The sequence below is a fragment of the Tachysurus vachellii genome, chromosome 1 (genome assembly GCF_030014155.1).
Source record: "Tachysurus vachellii isolate PV-2020 chromosome 1, HZAU_Pvac_v1, whole genome shotgun sequence".
Classification (NCBI taxonomy): Eukaryota; Metazoa; Chordata; class Actinopteri; order Siluriformes; family Bagridae; genus Tachysurus; species Tachysurus vachellii.
In genome coordinates this window covers 26,998,720-27,012,567 of record NC_083460.1, presented here as the reverse complement: position 1 = coordinate 27,012,567, position 13,848 = coordinate 26,998,720, and the positions used below count along the sequence as shown (strand labels likewise).

Here is a 13,848-nt window from a genome sequence, read left to right as displayed (position 1 = left end):
GGGGTGTTTATTCCTGTTGTCCTGAAGCAGAACCTATTGACCATATTTCATTTCCACAGCCTCATCAATCTGCACATGGACAGCTTGAAGCTGAAATGGGCTTACACTGTCAGCATCTTCTATCCCTTCAAAATCAACAAAAAGCCTGAGACTAATTCTGAGGTAAATGCCATGTGATTCAGAAATGCCCTGATATTTGATTGATATATGTTTTCTTAAAATTATCTGAAATTCTAAAGGGCTATGCTTAAACGTGCAAAATTTTGTAAACTGTGAAATTCCCGGAGATGACCTGGCTTGGAGAATCTTCCAATGTAAACCATGCAGAGATAGTTTGAAGTGGACTAAAGTGAATTAAAATTCTAGGTACTTAGCTCATGGAGAAGGACAAAGCTGCGTTCAAGAGTAAAATATAAGGACCATTTTGACAGGTTTAACACTTTTTGTCTGCTACATTTGACTGACATTGGATCTATGTGCCTGTTTAAGTAAGTGTATGTACACCTTTAATTTATGTCTTCTGCTAGAGACTGTGCTTGATAACACTTGAACACTTTGATTACTACATGCAATCTCCCCAGAGTATCAGGAGAAGGTTGGTGTATTTATGTATCTCCAATTCCCTTTGTTTGCTTAATAAGCAGCTGCAGATTGTAGCACTCTAAACTATATGTAGCTTTCTCTGAAATGTGCTAACAGTCCCACCACAATCGATCTCTTGTCACAGTCTCTCAGCCAAGTGAAATACTAATGGTGATGGTCAATAAACCATGGAGTGGAAGTTCTGCCTTTCTCCACCCCATCAAACACACCTCTAAATATAGACACCCTACCTTGCTCCAAGGCTGCTTTAATACCAGCAAACTTCAATGTAACTGACTCTCCTAAAGAGCCTTGTCATCAGGAATAAAAAACATTTTTTGGTCCTCAGTCACAATGATGCCAAGCAAAAGAAATGAAAACATACTACAGCATTGCAGAACAATGTTAACAACAATGCATTATGTTTTTATTAAAGTGCCTATTTTCCAGGATTGATTGAGTTATTGATTGGTGTATTGAAGCTCTATGCCACCTACTATCAATATGCTAGAACATGAAGTCGGGAAAATGGATTTAGTTGGTTGCTGAATGCAGAAAAGAATACAGAAGAAAGAAAAAAGAAAGAAAGAAAGAAAGAAAGAAAGAAAGAAAGAACGAGTTGCAGAGTACACAGTAGAGTTGGTCAAGTAGAGAGCAATGACCCACGTGCAAAATCCTGTTAATTTGTGCTGACTGCTTTTTTTTAAGGAATAAAATAATGTAAAAAAATCGTTTCTTTATGAAACGATGTATGTATCATGATAAACTTTGTGAAATAATCTGGCAGGTACGCAAGGAAAATGCATTTGTTTCAAGATTTATTTTGCTCTTTTGGTTTAAATGGAGAAATGATTGAGGATAGTATATAAAAACAGATATAATTTACACATGAAAATAATGGTGTATATTTGTGATGAGCTTGGGTGAAACAGTGGTACAATGGATAGCATTGATGCCTAGTATCACTTATTTCATCCCTGAGCTCAAACCCCTGTCTGAGTAGAGTTTCTATACATGCTCTCTCCATGTCCACATGTTCACTGGTTTACACAGACATCCCAAAACCCAGCTGGTCGATGGACTGGGCGGTATAGTTTACCCGTAGGTGTGTATGTGTGTAGAAAATATCATGTCTGCTTTATGTTATTGTGTAGAGGAGAGAGCTGTTTATTAGATACAGCGCTGTAAAGCACTTTAGTCAACACGTGTTTTAAATGTTACATAACTCATCGTTATCACAATGGTGTGGTTTAAAAGCGTAAAAATGAAAACAATTGCGATTCCACTTTATCACCGTTTGGTGTTGCTCGAGTGTAGCTTATTGTGCGCTCCATCCAGCCTCCTCTCACCCGCGCGCGCGCGTGTGTGTGTGCGTGCGTGTTTGTGTGTGTGTGCGCGCTTGTGTGTGTGTGTGTGTGTGCGCGCGCTTGTGTGTGTGTGTGTGTGTGTGTGTGTGTGCGCGCCGGCCCGAAAAAGACCGCGGGTTTCCAGCTGACTCTCTCTCTCTCTCTCTCTCTTTCTCTCTCTCTCTCTTTCTCTCTGCGTGTGTTTCTTCTTGCGTGCCTGCTTGAGTGTGTGTGTGTATGTGTGTATGTGTGTGTGAGAGAGAGTGTATGAGCGTGCGTGTATGTGTATTTGTGCGAGTGTATGCGCGTGCGTGCGCGCGCGCGCGCTGTCATTATTGCTATCCAGTCTGCTCCGCGCTTACGATGGCCAGATTCATTCCGCGTGAGGCAGGAAGGCAGCAGCGCTGTCCCGCTCCCGCTCCGGTTACCGCTCCTGCACCCTCACGCGCTCCGGTTCCGGTTCCGTGCAGCCTGCTCGCGCCTGGTCCCGGGGCAGAACCGAGCCCACAGCCGCTCCTCTTCCTCCTCCTCCTCCCCTACCAGCACCAGGTTCTTCCCGAACCCATGAACGGCTCCGAGTCCATCTCCATCCACCCGGAGAGCGGCACCATGAAAGACCAAGACGCGATCAAACTGTTTATCGGGCAAATCCCGCGCAACCTGGAGGAAAAAGACCTGAAGCCACTGTTCGAACAGTTTGGGAAAATCCACGAACTAACAGTGTTAAAGGACCGATACACCGGCATGCACAAAGGTAACGCGTCACTCGCCCCTTTTCCAGGGACAGCAGTGTTCAGTAGCCTAAACAAGCCGAACCAGAGAAAATGTTACACGTGTTAATGTTAGACCTGTCAATCAAAGCCGTGACACGGGTGCTGGGTCGGCAGGTTATCCAGGTGTTAATAATATAACTTAACACCTAATAATCGTTAAACTATTCACTAGAAATTGTCATTCCAAACAGTCACGTCTTGGAGAATTTTTTCCATTCAGTCGTGTTATTGTTTTTGACGCGCAGTCTATAGTGAACCTGTGGCATTTAGAGCGCGCGTGCACACTGAAGCTGAGCATCTACACAAAGACTGTCAATCATCTCACTGTATTTGTTCGGATCTGGGTCAGAGCGAGGTCTTTTTTTTGTTTCATAAGCCTGTCCTTTCTTTTACATTCACAAAACACCATTTATTCATTATTTGCACGCTGTGATGAGACCAGCAGAAAACATACTGTAGTTACTTTAAATCAACATTTTGTCATTCTCCACGGATGACACGTTCATTTAAAGCGTTAATGACCTGACAGTAATGCAGTAGTAATTCTAAAACATAAAGTTAGCCATGCTGGAAATCAACCCTGATTTCACCCTCAGTGTGTTTAAGGTGGGTTGAAAAAGCGCTCGCGCTAAACTCACGCGCGCCTAAGTGGCGTACAGGAAAAGTGAGTTGTTTTTCTATTCACGGCGTTTTTATTTGTAAGCATGAAACAAATGTTTCACTTTTGTGTTCGTGCAGTATTAGTGGAGAGTAGAAGAAAGGGAGAACATGCGAGGAAAACGCACTCATCATTTGCTATTTATTTTCAGTCTGTCTTCATTTTTGTCAGGTAACAAATTGGCATAAGGTTTATGTTGACATCATTGACATAAGTTATGCCATCTCCCATAACACACCCACACACACACACACACACACACACACACACAAATATATATATATATATATATATATATATATATATATATATATATATATATATATATATATATATATATATATATATATACACACACACACACACACACACACACACACACACACACACACACACATATATATATATATATATATATATATATATATATATATATATACACACACACACACACACACACACACACACACACACTTGTCATGTGTGTATCCAAGAGACATTTAAAACAGTTACAGTTTATGAAAATGATTATAGTCTTTTGTACTAAATCCTGTGTTTTAGTAATTCACTTGTGATTTAAGAGCTTCCTCTGAATAAGTGGATCAGATGTGGAGGCCAGGCTGCTAATTCACGCGGGAAAACACGGCTTAAGTTTGTTAGGCGTGATAATAATGCATAGCCATAATGACTTGACTGAAGAAGATTAGTGGTTCTAGGTATTGTCTGAGGCCTTGGTTCCTCGGATCAGCTGTCATGTCCCTTACACAGCCTGCTTTTCCCCAATTAAAATGTGCTCTGCTCCAGTAACCAGCAATATTTAATATGACTAATGCTGTTCAATGCTAACCCCAGGGCAAATATTGGTATTAATAATTAGCATTCGTCCCTGCGATATTTAGTGATTGATCGCTCAAAGTGTATTGCTCCCTTAGCACTTAATTAAAGTTGGGCTATTTAATATTTAACAAACCATTATGGGAATTTGTGTTTTTTTTAATCTAGCAAATTATAAATGCTGATAAATGTTTAATTTTTCAACATACAAGAGAAGAGTACATCTTTGGCTGCACATTGTTCAAATGCATTTAACCACATTTTTTATTCAGTTTTTTTTTGTGACAAAAATATGGAAGACGGCAGTGTTCATGTGCACGTTCTTATTGTCATTAAAAAATGCTTGTAAGTTTAAGGGTGAAATATTGGCAATAATTTCATTGGTATCAAAGTCCTGCTGTCTTTATAACTGCTGCTGAAATATTTCTGCTAAGCCATTCACAATAAATCAAAGTAATAATCTAATAAAATGGCAGCATTATTTTTAACCTCGTCTCATGGAAGTGGGTTGCATGTGGAGTTTTGAGATAAACTCTTATAAACAGACCGATAACAGTAGAAATGGCCTTGGTCATATAAGACTGCTTTTTTCCCTACTATCCAGCTTACTGTCCAGCTGTTAGATTTGGGAAGTATATACAGTATATAATATATAACAGAATTTTGTGTATAGATTCACAGTATAGAATTATTCTGGATGTATTCTGTATGTACGTGATATTAGTCATAATATTAAAGGATCTCTGTATATCACAAAGAATCCACTCAGTTTAAATTACATCTTCATTATTAAACAATGGCTTAAAAAGTTAGGGCCATTATTAGAAAAGTGTGTGAAACTAGGATAATTACCTCTTAAGAAGAGGTTAATTGGAGTCAGAAGTTCTAGTCAATTTGAGTGTGGGTTTGGACGGTGCTCCCATGGGGAAAAAATACAACTTTTTGTTACCTGTTCTTTTCCCAAAAAAAAAAAAAATCTGTTAAACTTCAAAGTGACGTAATCAAAAGATACTTCAGAAGATTGTTCTTGAAGCTCTTAAGTATGAAAAGAGCATTGAAGGATTTCTAAAGACATGTGTCATTTAGTTACAAAGACGCGTGTCAGGGACGTTACAGATGCAACCAAATTCAGCGCAATTACTGCACATTGAAACAACAGACTGTCTTATGTTGACAGCTAAAGATGCACAGACACACAATATGGAGTGATAGTTTAATAGTTCGATAGATATTCCAGTAACGTTTGGTGGGCAAACTACATATTTGCTTCTTGATTTTTGATACAAAACACTGCATATTAACACCAAAATGTCATCCCATCTGTGAAGCATGGTGCAGGGAGTATACTGGAGCTGCATTGCTTTTTCAGAATCTAGTTTTCAGTCATCCATAATACATTTTCCACCTGTTTAATGAAAAGCCATACAGTACTAGAATGCTACCTGACTTCAGTTACACTGAAATATTATTACATTATTTGTAGTAGATTATTTATTAAGCATTTAATACAATATGAACTATAACTGGTTGAGAAATTAGCCTTATTTTATCCTCGTTACAGCACAAGATAGTGAATATGCTTTTTCTGTCACAGCACATTAAACCAAGCACAACCCTAACACTACCCAATAAAAATGTCATGACAAACATGGCGCTATATTTCCTGCAGATTCACATAAATGTCATTGTATTGTCTGTTCATCATTTTTTCTTTCTTCCATTCAAACATTTTGGATTAGAATTGTGACAATTGTGATATTTTGACAACCAAATTTTACAATGAAATGAATTTCACAAGCACGACACATTTAACCAGCCAAAAATAGATGGCTGTGTTATGCAATAGAGTCTTTTATATTTATTTATATTTATTTATTTTTATAATCCGGCAGCTTTTCCCTCGACAGCAGCCTGAACGTTTTTCCTTCTTCTTAAAGATCTGTTTGACCAGAGATCATTGCTTTGAGCATGTGAACTGGGAACATGTAAACATTAAGAGCTAATTGTTTGTTTTAAAATCTGACTTTCCTTTTGTTACCAGAAACGATCTAAAATAATTGCTAATTCTCACTTTTAGGACCGCGTTTCAAGGACCCACTTGTTATGTTTGCTCCTGAGTATGTTGCCTATAAGTTAATTATCTCTCCACGAACCTTTGACTACTCTGGGTAAATTTTTAAAATAAAGTACAGTCTGTTTTGAATCTGCCTGTTGCAACCTCCCCAAACCATCCTCTGTATTTTACATTTGAGCATTTACTCAGTAAGCTACATTTAAGCAGTGAGTACATGAACAAATGAAATGATGGAACGATTTGCTCAGAGAAATTCAGTTCTCATCAATTTGATAGTTTGACACCAGCAGCTTCCTTCAAACCATGCTTAATATTGTCATGGCAACTACAGTGAAATATTTTTCTATCAACGGAGGCATAGATGAATATGCCTTACACAAGATATTCTGCAGGAAATGACATTTCCTGTCTTTTAACAACTTCAGTGTTTTTTTTTAGTTCATTATAATAGGAGGGAAATAAACAGTGGCAAATTTGCACAACACTGAAAGCATCCACCGGTTCTGTTTTGAGAGTTTTCTGGGAAGTTGACATGACAAATGACATGAAAAGAAGGTTACAAAACACTGACCGATATTAATGATGTTTTCCGTTCATTCGTGGGAGTAAAATAAACTGCGAACACCTAGATTTTGCTTTAGAGTCTTGTGATAATCACTCACAGTTTTGAGCTGATGCATGAGAACTCTGTGGAGAGAAACTCTATGATCAAGAGAGACGCAATTGTGCTGAAAAATCTGTTTTATCTTCCCAGACACTTGCAAATTAAAAAAAAACAGCTCTGAACAGAAACTTCAGAATCTCTGACTTTTAGGGAAAGGAAGAAGAAAATAATACTGATCAGTATTGTGCTTTGTGATGGTTGTGATGGAAGACTTGTTATATGAGCCAGAAATCTGTAAACACCGAAACACACGTCGTCTCACTTCCTCTCTCACTGCTGTCTCTCTGCACTGGACAGGAGGGAAATGAAAGGTAGGCAGGAGGCTAAGCACAGCAGATGAACACTCTGAGAGAGATGGCGTGATTGTCAAAGGCATAGAAAACAACTGCTGAATTTAATGTGAAGGTGCTCGATTGGAGTGACGACTCGCCGTGGCAGCTGGAGAAAGGCACGAAGGGATTTGGTATGAAGTAAAGGTTTGAGGTGCGGACTGGCCAGATGTGTAGTATGATCACAACTGCAAAATACTGACAGAACTACAGAAAGGGACATGTTACAAGATTAGGGCTCCTACTGTCGGAAAACTTTTCCACAGCATAATATAACGCTTAATATAAAGTTAATAACATCATCATCATCATCCCAGACTGCAATGTATTGTTTTATTCTACTTATTACTAACATAATTATAAATGCCACAAAAGAAGAAGATGAATGATAACCAAAACGGAGAGAGGAATACTATTAGTGTTCTTTGTGTCACCCATCAGGGATGTGTTTGAAAGGAACACTGCTCAGCAGCACTAAAAATAGAAATCTGTGGTATTTCCGAAAATAGGTTAAGCTGCCATCGCTGCACTGCTGGCATGACATCACCACTCTGCTGCCAGCCTTCCCCCAAAGAGTGCTCCTGTACCGTGGAAATGAAGGGAAGCAGAGCGTAAGGGAGGAAAAGAGTGAAAGAGAGGTACGGGTGGGGGGTGTTTTAAGGGTGGGGGTGTTAGGGTGGACAGAGAGAGCAGATGAGAGAGAGAAAGAGAGAGAGAGAGAGAGACAGAGTGCTGGAAACAAAAGAGACAGAAGAAGGGGTGGGGTCAGGTGGAGTGGGGGGGTGGGGGTGGAAGAGGATGGATGCGCCGTCTATGGCTGCCGTTTCATTTTCTCTTTGTTCTTCCATAGCCCTCTTTTCCTCACTGCACAGCATCAGTCAGACTCTGTATGTCTGATGACCTGCCAGCATTCTCCATGTTGCTTTTTCTTTTTGTTAGTGCTGCTGCTTTGCCCTGGTTGAAGGCATCTTTGGTAATTTCACTTGTTAGAATGATGGCGGATCACTAAGACTTCCTGAAAAGACCCAGACTTGAGTGGTATGCATTAGTAGCTCTGAAATCAAAGTGGTATTATAATAAAACCTTTTTTGCCTTTCTCCCAGTATGTGCTTTCATCCTTTGTTACGTTCTTGCAGTTCTTCTTGGTTATTCTTGCGGAGCTTCAGGTACATCGGGCACATTAGCTCAGCGGACGTGTACTTATATAAATATATAATATAGAGCTGATTCTCACATAATATGTAAAAAAAAATAGGTGTACTGTAAGTGGGACAGAATAAAACATTACAAGAATCTACTTCCAGATTTTAAAAGGAAATAAAGGAATTAAAAGATAAAAATTAGATTCTAAAATAATAGAATAGATTAGGAAAGAAAATGCTAGGAATGCTGAGGGAAATTAATAGGCTAATAAAATGAAAAAAAAAATAAAAATTCAACAGGAAACCTCTGAAAAAATGTTTTTATATTGTACCGTTCCTTCGCACTGGGATGTGCGATCATTTGTACCTTCAGTCTATATCTATCACCTGGAAAAGTTAACTTTACCCTACAAGCTAATTAAAGGTACAGCAGAAACAGCACTGGCCTTTAAGGACCAATTAACTGCCTTAAATCCTTTTAAAGGTAAACTGCTTTCATGTTAACATGTAACAGGATGCGCATTAAAGGTACAAAAGATATACCCCCGAGGAAACCCAAACAGTGGCAGGAAATGTACAGTCTATAACATTTGGTTCTGAGATGTTCTGTGCATGAATAAATGCTATATGAGAACTGTTGGCAAACAAGATCATTATTGTCATATTTTAATTCCACAAGTTTTAATAAAAGACGTGTTATGTCCCAGTAATCATCAGCACTTAACGCTACATTGCTTGATACACTTAATTAATAATTAATAACCAGGCTTTTACTGCTGCACATAAAGAATCGCTTCGGATTTTTTTTTTTTTTAATATATATATCTGAGTACTTATTTTATATATATATATATATATATATATATATATATATATATATATATATATATATATATATATATATATACAGTATATGATAATACAGATAATATGTACATATATTACTATTTTTGTACCTTTATTCAGATACTATAAGATTATACAGCAGTACACAAAACCATCATCCAGATGGATTAGCAGTAATAAAAATGTATTTACTTTGCATTATTGATTGCAGCTTTTTTTTTTTTTTAACAAACAAACATTTTAGTTTTATTTTTATTAATTTATTTCTTTTCAGTCTATTCTAAATTCTTCAGTCTTATTCATATGTACTAATACATCATTTTGTGTGTTTGTTGATTAATTTATTTATTTGTAATACTTCAGCCCCAGACTCACTCAGTTGCAGTCACTTAAACTTAACTCGAGCACCAGTGACTCACACTCTGAAATAATGACTCAGCTGAAACACTACTGACTCTTGGCAACGACGTTTGAGGCATCAATTAAAATAAAATGCTACATGTTTAGTTAAAAACTTAGAGGTTGAAAATGGCACAAGGAATAATTACTAGAGTTGTTGATTGATTCGAAAGCTAACGGATATGCCTGCTTACCAGTCTTACACCCTGCCAGGGTCACTCCTATACATCAGGCCCATTATCACAGTCTGTTAGGACTCAAACCTACGTGTCTCAAAAGTACATCAGTACATATATGTGTAATGAAGAAGGCTGTTAGGTCTAAGATGAGTTTTGTGCTCTAGGTCTACTGACTCTCAGCTATATGTGGAGTATGGATGTTGGGCACACTTAAAGGTGCCTGCCTTAATTAAGCTTTACAGGTTACGCTAGAGTACTGCCTATATTACAAAACTCATTACAAGGTAATTAGGCTGGGGCAGGGACAATGCTGTTGTCGGAACAGTTAGGCTGATTGCGTTGTAGAGAATCTAACTCTTGTAGGTGGTGGTGATGGTGGTAGTAGTGGTGCTCATTATGTAGAGCACGTTTTAAGATCTGTGCATTCAAAGTGAAGACCTGATGAGACTTTATGTTCAGTGCATCAGACCTTGGCCCACTACTTAGGAGCTAACTACACTGTGATGAGAAACCCAGGCTGTTCTTTTTTTTTAGAACAAATAAGAGAAGGAAGCAGAACTGATGGAGAAGAGGCATGCAAAGTGATTAGACTAGGAGAAGGATTGAATTTTTGAGAAGCAGATTTATCCCTAAGACATCTACTTTTAATGGGCGCCTAACAGTTTAAGGCCAGAAGTGGTAGAGCACTCGAGAATCCGCAGAACAGCGGCAGCTGCTCTAGCCCTGGTGTTCCGATAAACCGTCCGTAAATAAGGCAGCAAATGGATGCTGTCAGTGGCGAAGAGGCAGAAAAGCAGCCTCCATTCAGCCTGCTTAATCTCTACCATGTCTCTCCATGAAGCTCCAGTCATCCCTGGAGTCTTGCTTAGAACAGTGTGCACACAAGGTCTATAGTATATGCAGCTTCTTATTAGAAATGACAGCATTCTGTACACGCCAGCATTGTTCTCATTGCATAAGAACCAAATGTAGAAAGATGTGATTATCAAACACCGTGGCAGATCATTTACTTACACTGTCCCTGTTATTTTTTTTCTTCCCCACCACCACTTGCCGCTATGTCAGCAGGGTTCTTTTATGTTGCATTTCGTATAATTTCATCATGCAGCCAAAAAAAAATACTCACTTGGTATGCAACAGCTTGCTGGTAATTTGTACATGTTTGGATTCCAATTATGAAGTTGTTAGAGCCAGTGCCTGTGGGCTGCAAATGCGTATTACACCATACATTAAAGCACAGAAAAACACTTTTAAATTGAGATTGTATTTCTTAGCCTTTCACATATTTATTCTTTTTTTTGCTAATGTTATTGCAGCAGTTAATTTGCTCCAGACACGCAGTGTTTTCCGCCTCTGCAAATGCATCCAATTTAGGAGTACCATAATTGCACGATGCAAAACATTCTTTTCAAACTGAGGGTCAGGGAACATGGCCTTGGTTGGAGCTTTATAGACATAACAACGCTTTGATGTGATCACAAGGAATGCTGGCTTAGTAAGAAGTTGTAATGGGCAAAAGTCCACATTTTGAGGACTTGTTTGTTTGCTATCGGAAATCATTATGTTAGGGCATCGTTTGGAGCAAGCCAAGCTCATCCCGCTATTGACGTAGCCTGTTTGAGCTGCGTGGAATTTTTTTTAGATGTTTATCAGGTGAGAAGGTAAGAAGTTTAAGCACAATGCACAGTCAAAATTTAGCTCATGAGTTTTATTTTATCTAAGTTTCTTCTGCCCATGGCCATAACCATGTATTGGGACATGCAGGCCTGAAAGCAGAAATGACTTGCTACAACTACAGCTGTTATAACTAAGATGCTTTTCAGTATTCCACAAATGCACAAGTTCACGTAGACTTCAACTCATCTCTTTCTTTTTTATTTATTTATTTTTTTAATAAATTTTTTTTTGAAATTTGAGCCTGGTTATGGGTCTTCTTGTGACTAGTCACATTTTTGTAATGTTATTACATGCTTCATTGGGTAGATGGCTAGATGTCAAATTAACAGCAGTCACTGAAGTGTTTGGTGGCTTAATAAATAAAGCATCTCTCCACATTAATATATGCAAAGGAGATACTCTGAAACTCTCCAGTCTCCAGAGTGTACATTTACATGCCAAAAAAAGATGAGAGCAAAGAGCTCAGATCCATTTTATAGCAGTCACTTTCACACCTATAAAGTGTGATCCCCACTGAGGGGTTTGTAAGCTGCCAGTGAAGCAGCTTAACCCTGGCAAAGCATAGACTGGCACTGGCACAGGTGCACCATTATAGCGTGTTTACTGTCACTGTCATAGAGCAAGGGCACATTAATGGTGCCGTGCTTCCTAATGCTGTGTTTCACCCAGACTACTTTGCCTTAGTGAATGCCCCTCATTTAGCATGTGTATACTGTATATGAGTATGCGTGTCTCGCAGTGTGTTCTGGAAGCCCTGGGGCTGTGAGATTTCCTCTCCTGTCCACCCCCACTGTCTGCATCTTTTCACGCCCCCCCCCAAGGCCTTCCCTTCTGTACCGTCTCTCTGTCAGGAGCAGTCAGAGTTTATCCCACCCAGCTGAGATGTGGGTGGTTTGGACAGTGACGGCAGGCTGATCTATAGAGCTCAGTCCGGAGCTACGACACACTCACACACACACACACACACACACACACACACACACACACACACACACACACACACACGTGCGATCAGTGAAGAACAGATGAGACAGTCTCCTCCATATTAGAAAAAGGGCTGTGTGTATTTAACCAGTCTTCTGGGACTCCTCGCAGCAGCTCCTGCCCTGTCATTGTAAGGAATGTGCTTGCTTTGTGCCAGCTCAAATTTTCAGTACGGACAATAAACAAAAATAAGCAAACGACACACGTGAAACAATCGATATATTTTTTTGGAGAGATATTTTTGTTTTGTTATGTGTTCAGCACTGATCCTTATCACACTCATGGATTATTCATTTCTACCTCTTGTCTGTGGTTATTTGGATCATAAAATGCAATAATAGTCGTGTCCTGTGTTGCCATTGAGTGTTTAAACAAAGCCTGCGCTGACTGTTTGATTTGTCTCCCTGATTGCTTTGTCTCACAGGTTGTGCGTTCCTCACCTACTGCGCCCGCGAGTCAGCCATCAAAGCCCAGAACGCCCTCCATGAACAGAAGACGCTGCCAGGGGTGAGTTTTTGTTGGTAGTCAATAGCCGCTCCTTCAGGAGGGCCCCCATATCCAGTCAAAGCCAAAGCTGCATGTTTTTTTTTTATAAAGAAACCAATGGGAAATAAATCAATAAGCCCAGCCTTTTAAGAACGGGCTCAGAGCCGTTTCATCGGGCCTCTGCCGTAGGGGATATGCCAAGAAATTGATCAGATGCTTTCAGTGCTCAAGCTTAGGAGAGCCAGTGACAGCAAATGTCAATTCGTTTGTTCTTTCAATTTTTCCTTTAAATTACTCTATTTATGAAAATGGCCTGGGTAGCTATTGTTGGCCTGTTGCACAGGAGTGAAAATAAACCAGTCTGTGTCCTGTCCAGCATTGTGACAGAACAGGACCGCTTTATAAAGAAGCAGGAGGAGACATAAGCCACAGAGACACATATTTCTGTGAAGTAGCTGTAAGGGGGCACATTAAAGAGAGAGATACAGCAACGTGAACTACTCAGGCAAGTCCGCAAAACAGCATCTCTTTTATCCTTTCGCATCTTCCAAGCCTGAGTGGCTTTTGTGTTAAAGGGCATTTGAATAATAAAAAAATACATTTGTTCAAGAATGCCAAGGGACGTCTTGGTGGTAGCAACAAGCATGCAAAGCAGAGCTTTAAAAAAAGGATTCTACTAATAATTGATTTAAGGCTGGCACGCTTATAGTTCAGACGCTAATTGCACCCACATGCCAACCTCAGGGGGCATCAGTCAGGGTTGAACAGCTAGCAGTATTACACAGTATATACAGATGAATGCGTTTGTACAGTTAAAAGAGAGAGGCTGTTTAGGTAGCTGGCTACTGAAAGATTTCAAAATCTACATGAAAGAA

General features: G+C 39.3%; 1 protein-coding gene across 4 annotated transcripts in view; it reads left to right on the top strand.

The window, feature by feature from the left end:
* Positions 1 to 2,172: 2,172 nt before the first annotated feature.
* The window catches only part of celf5a (cugbp, Elav-like family member 5a), a 178,862-nt gene continuing 167,186 nt past the window's right edge, over positions 2,173 to 13,848 (top strand). For all 4 annotated transcript variants that reach the window (XM_060880469.1, XM_060880454.1, XM_060880462.1 and 1 more), the window contains exons 1-2: positions 2,173 to 2,682; positions 12,912 to 12,994. In XM_060880469.1, the coding sequence (XP_060736452.1) occupies positions 2,196 to 2,682; positions 12,912 to 12,994 (570 nt within the window). In that variant the 5' untranslated portion in view covers positions 2,173 to 2,195. The remainder of the gene's footprint in view (positions 2,683 to 12,911; positions 12,995 to 13,848) is intronic.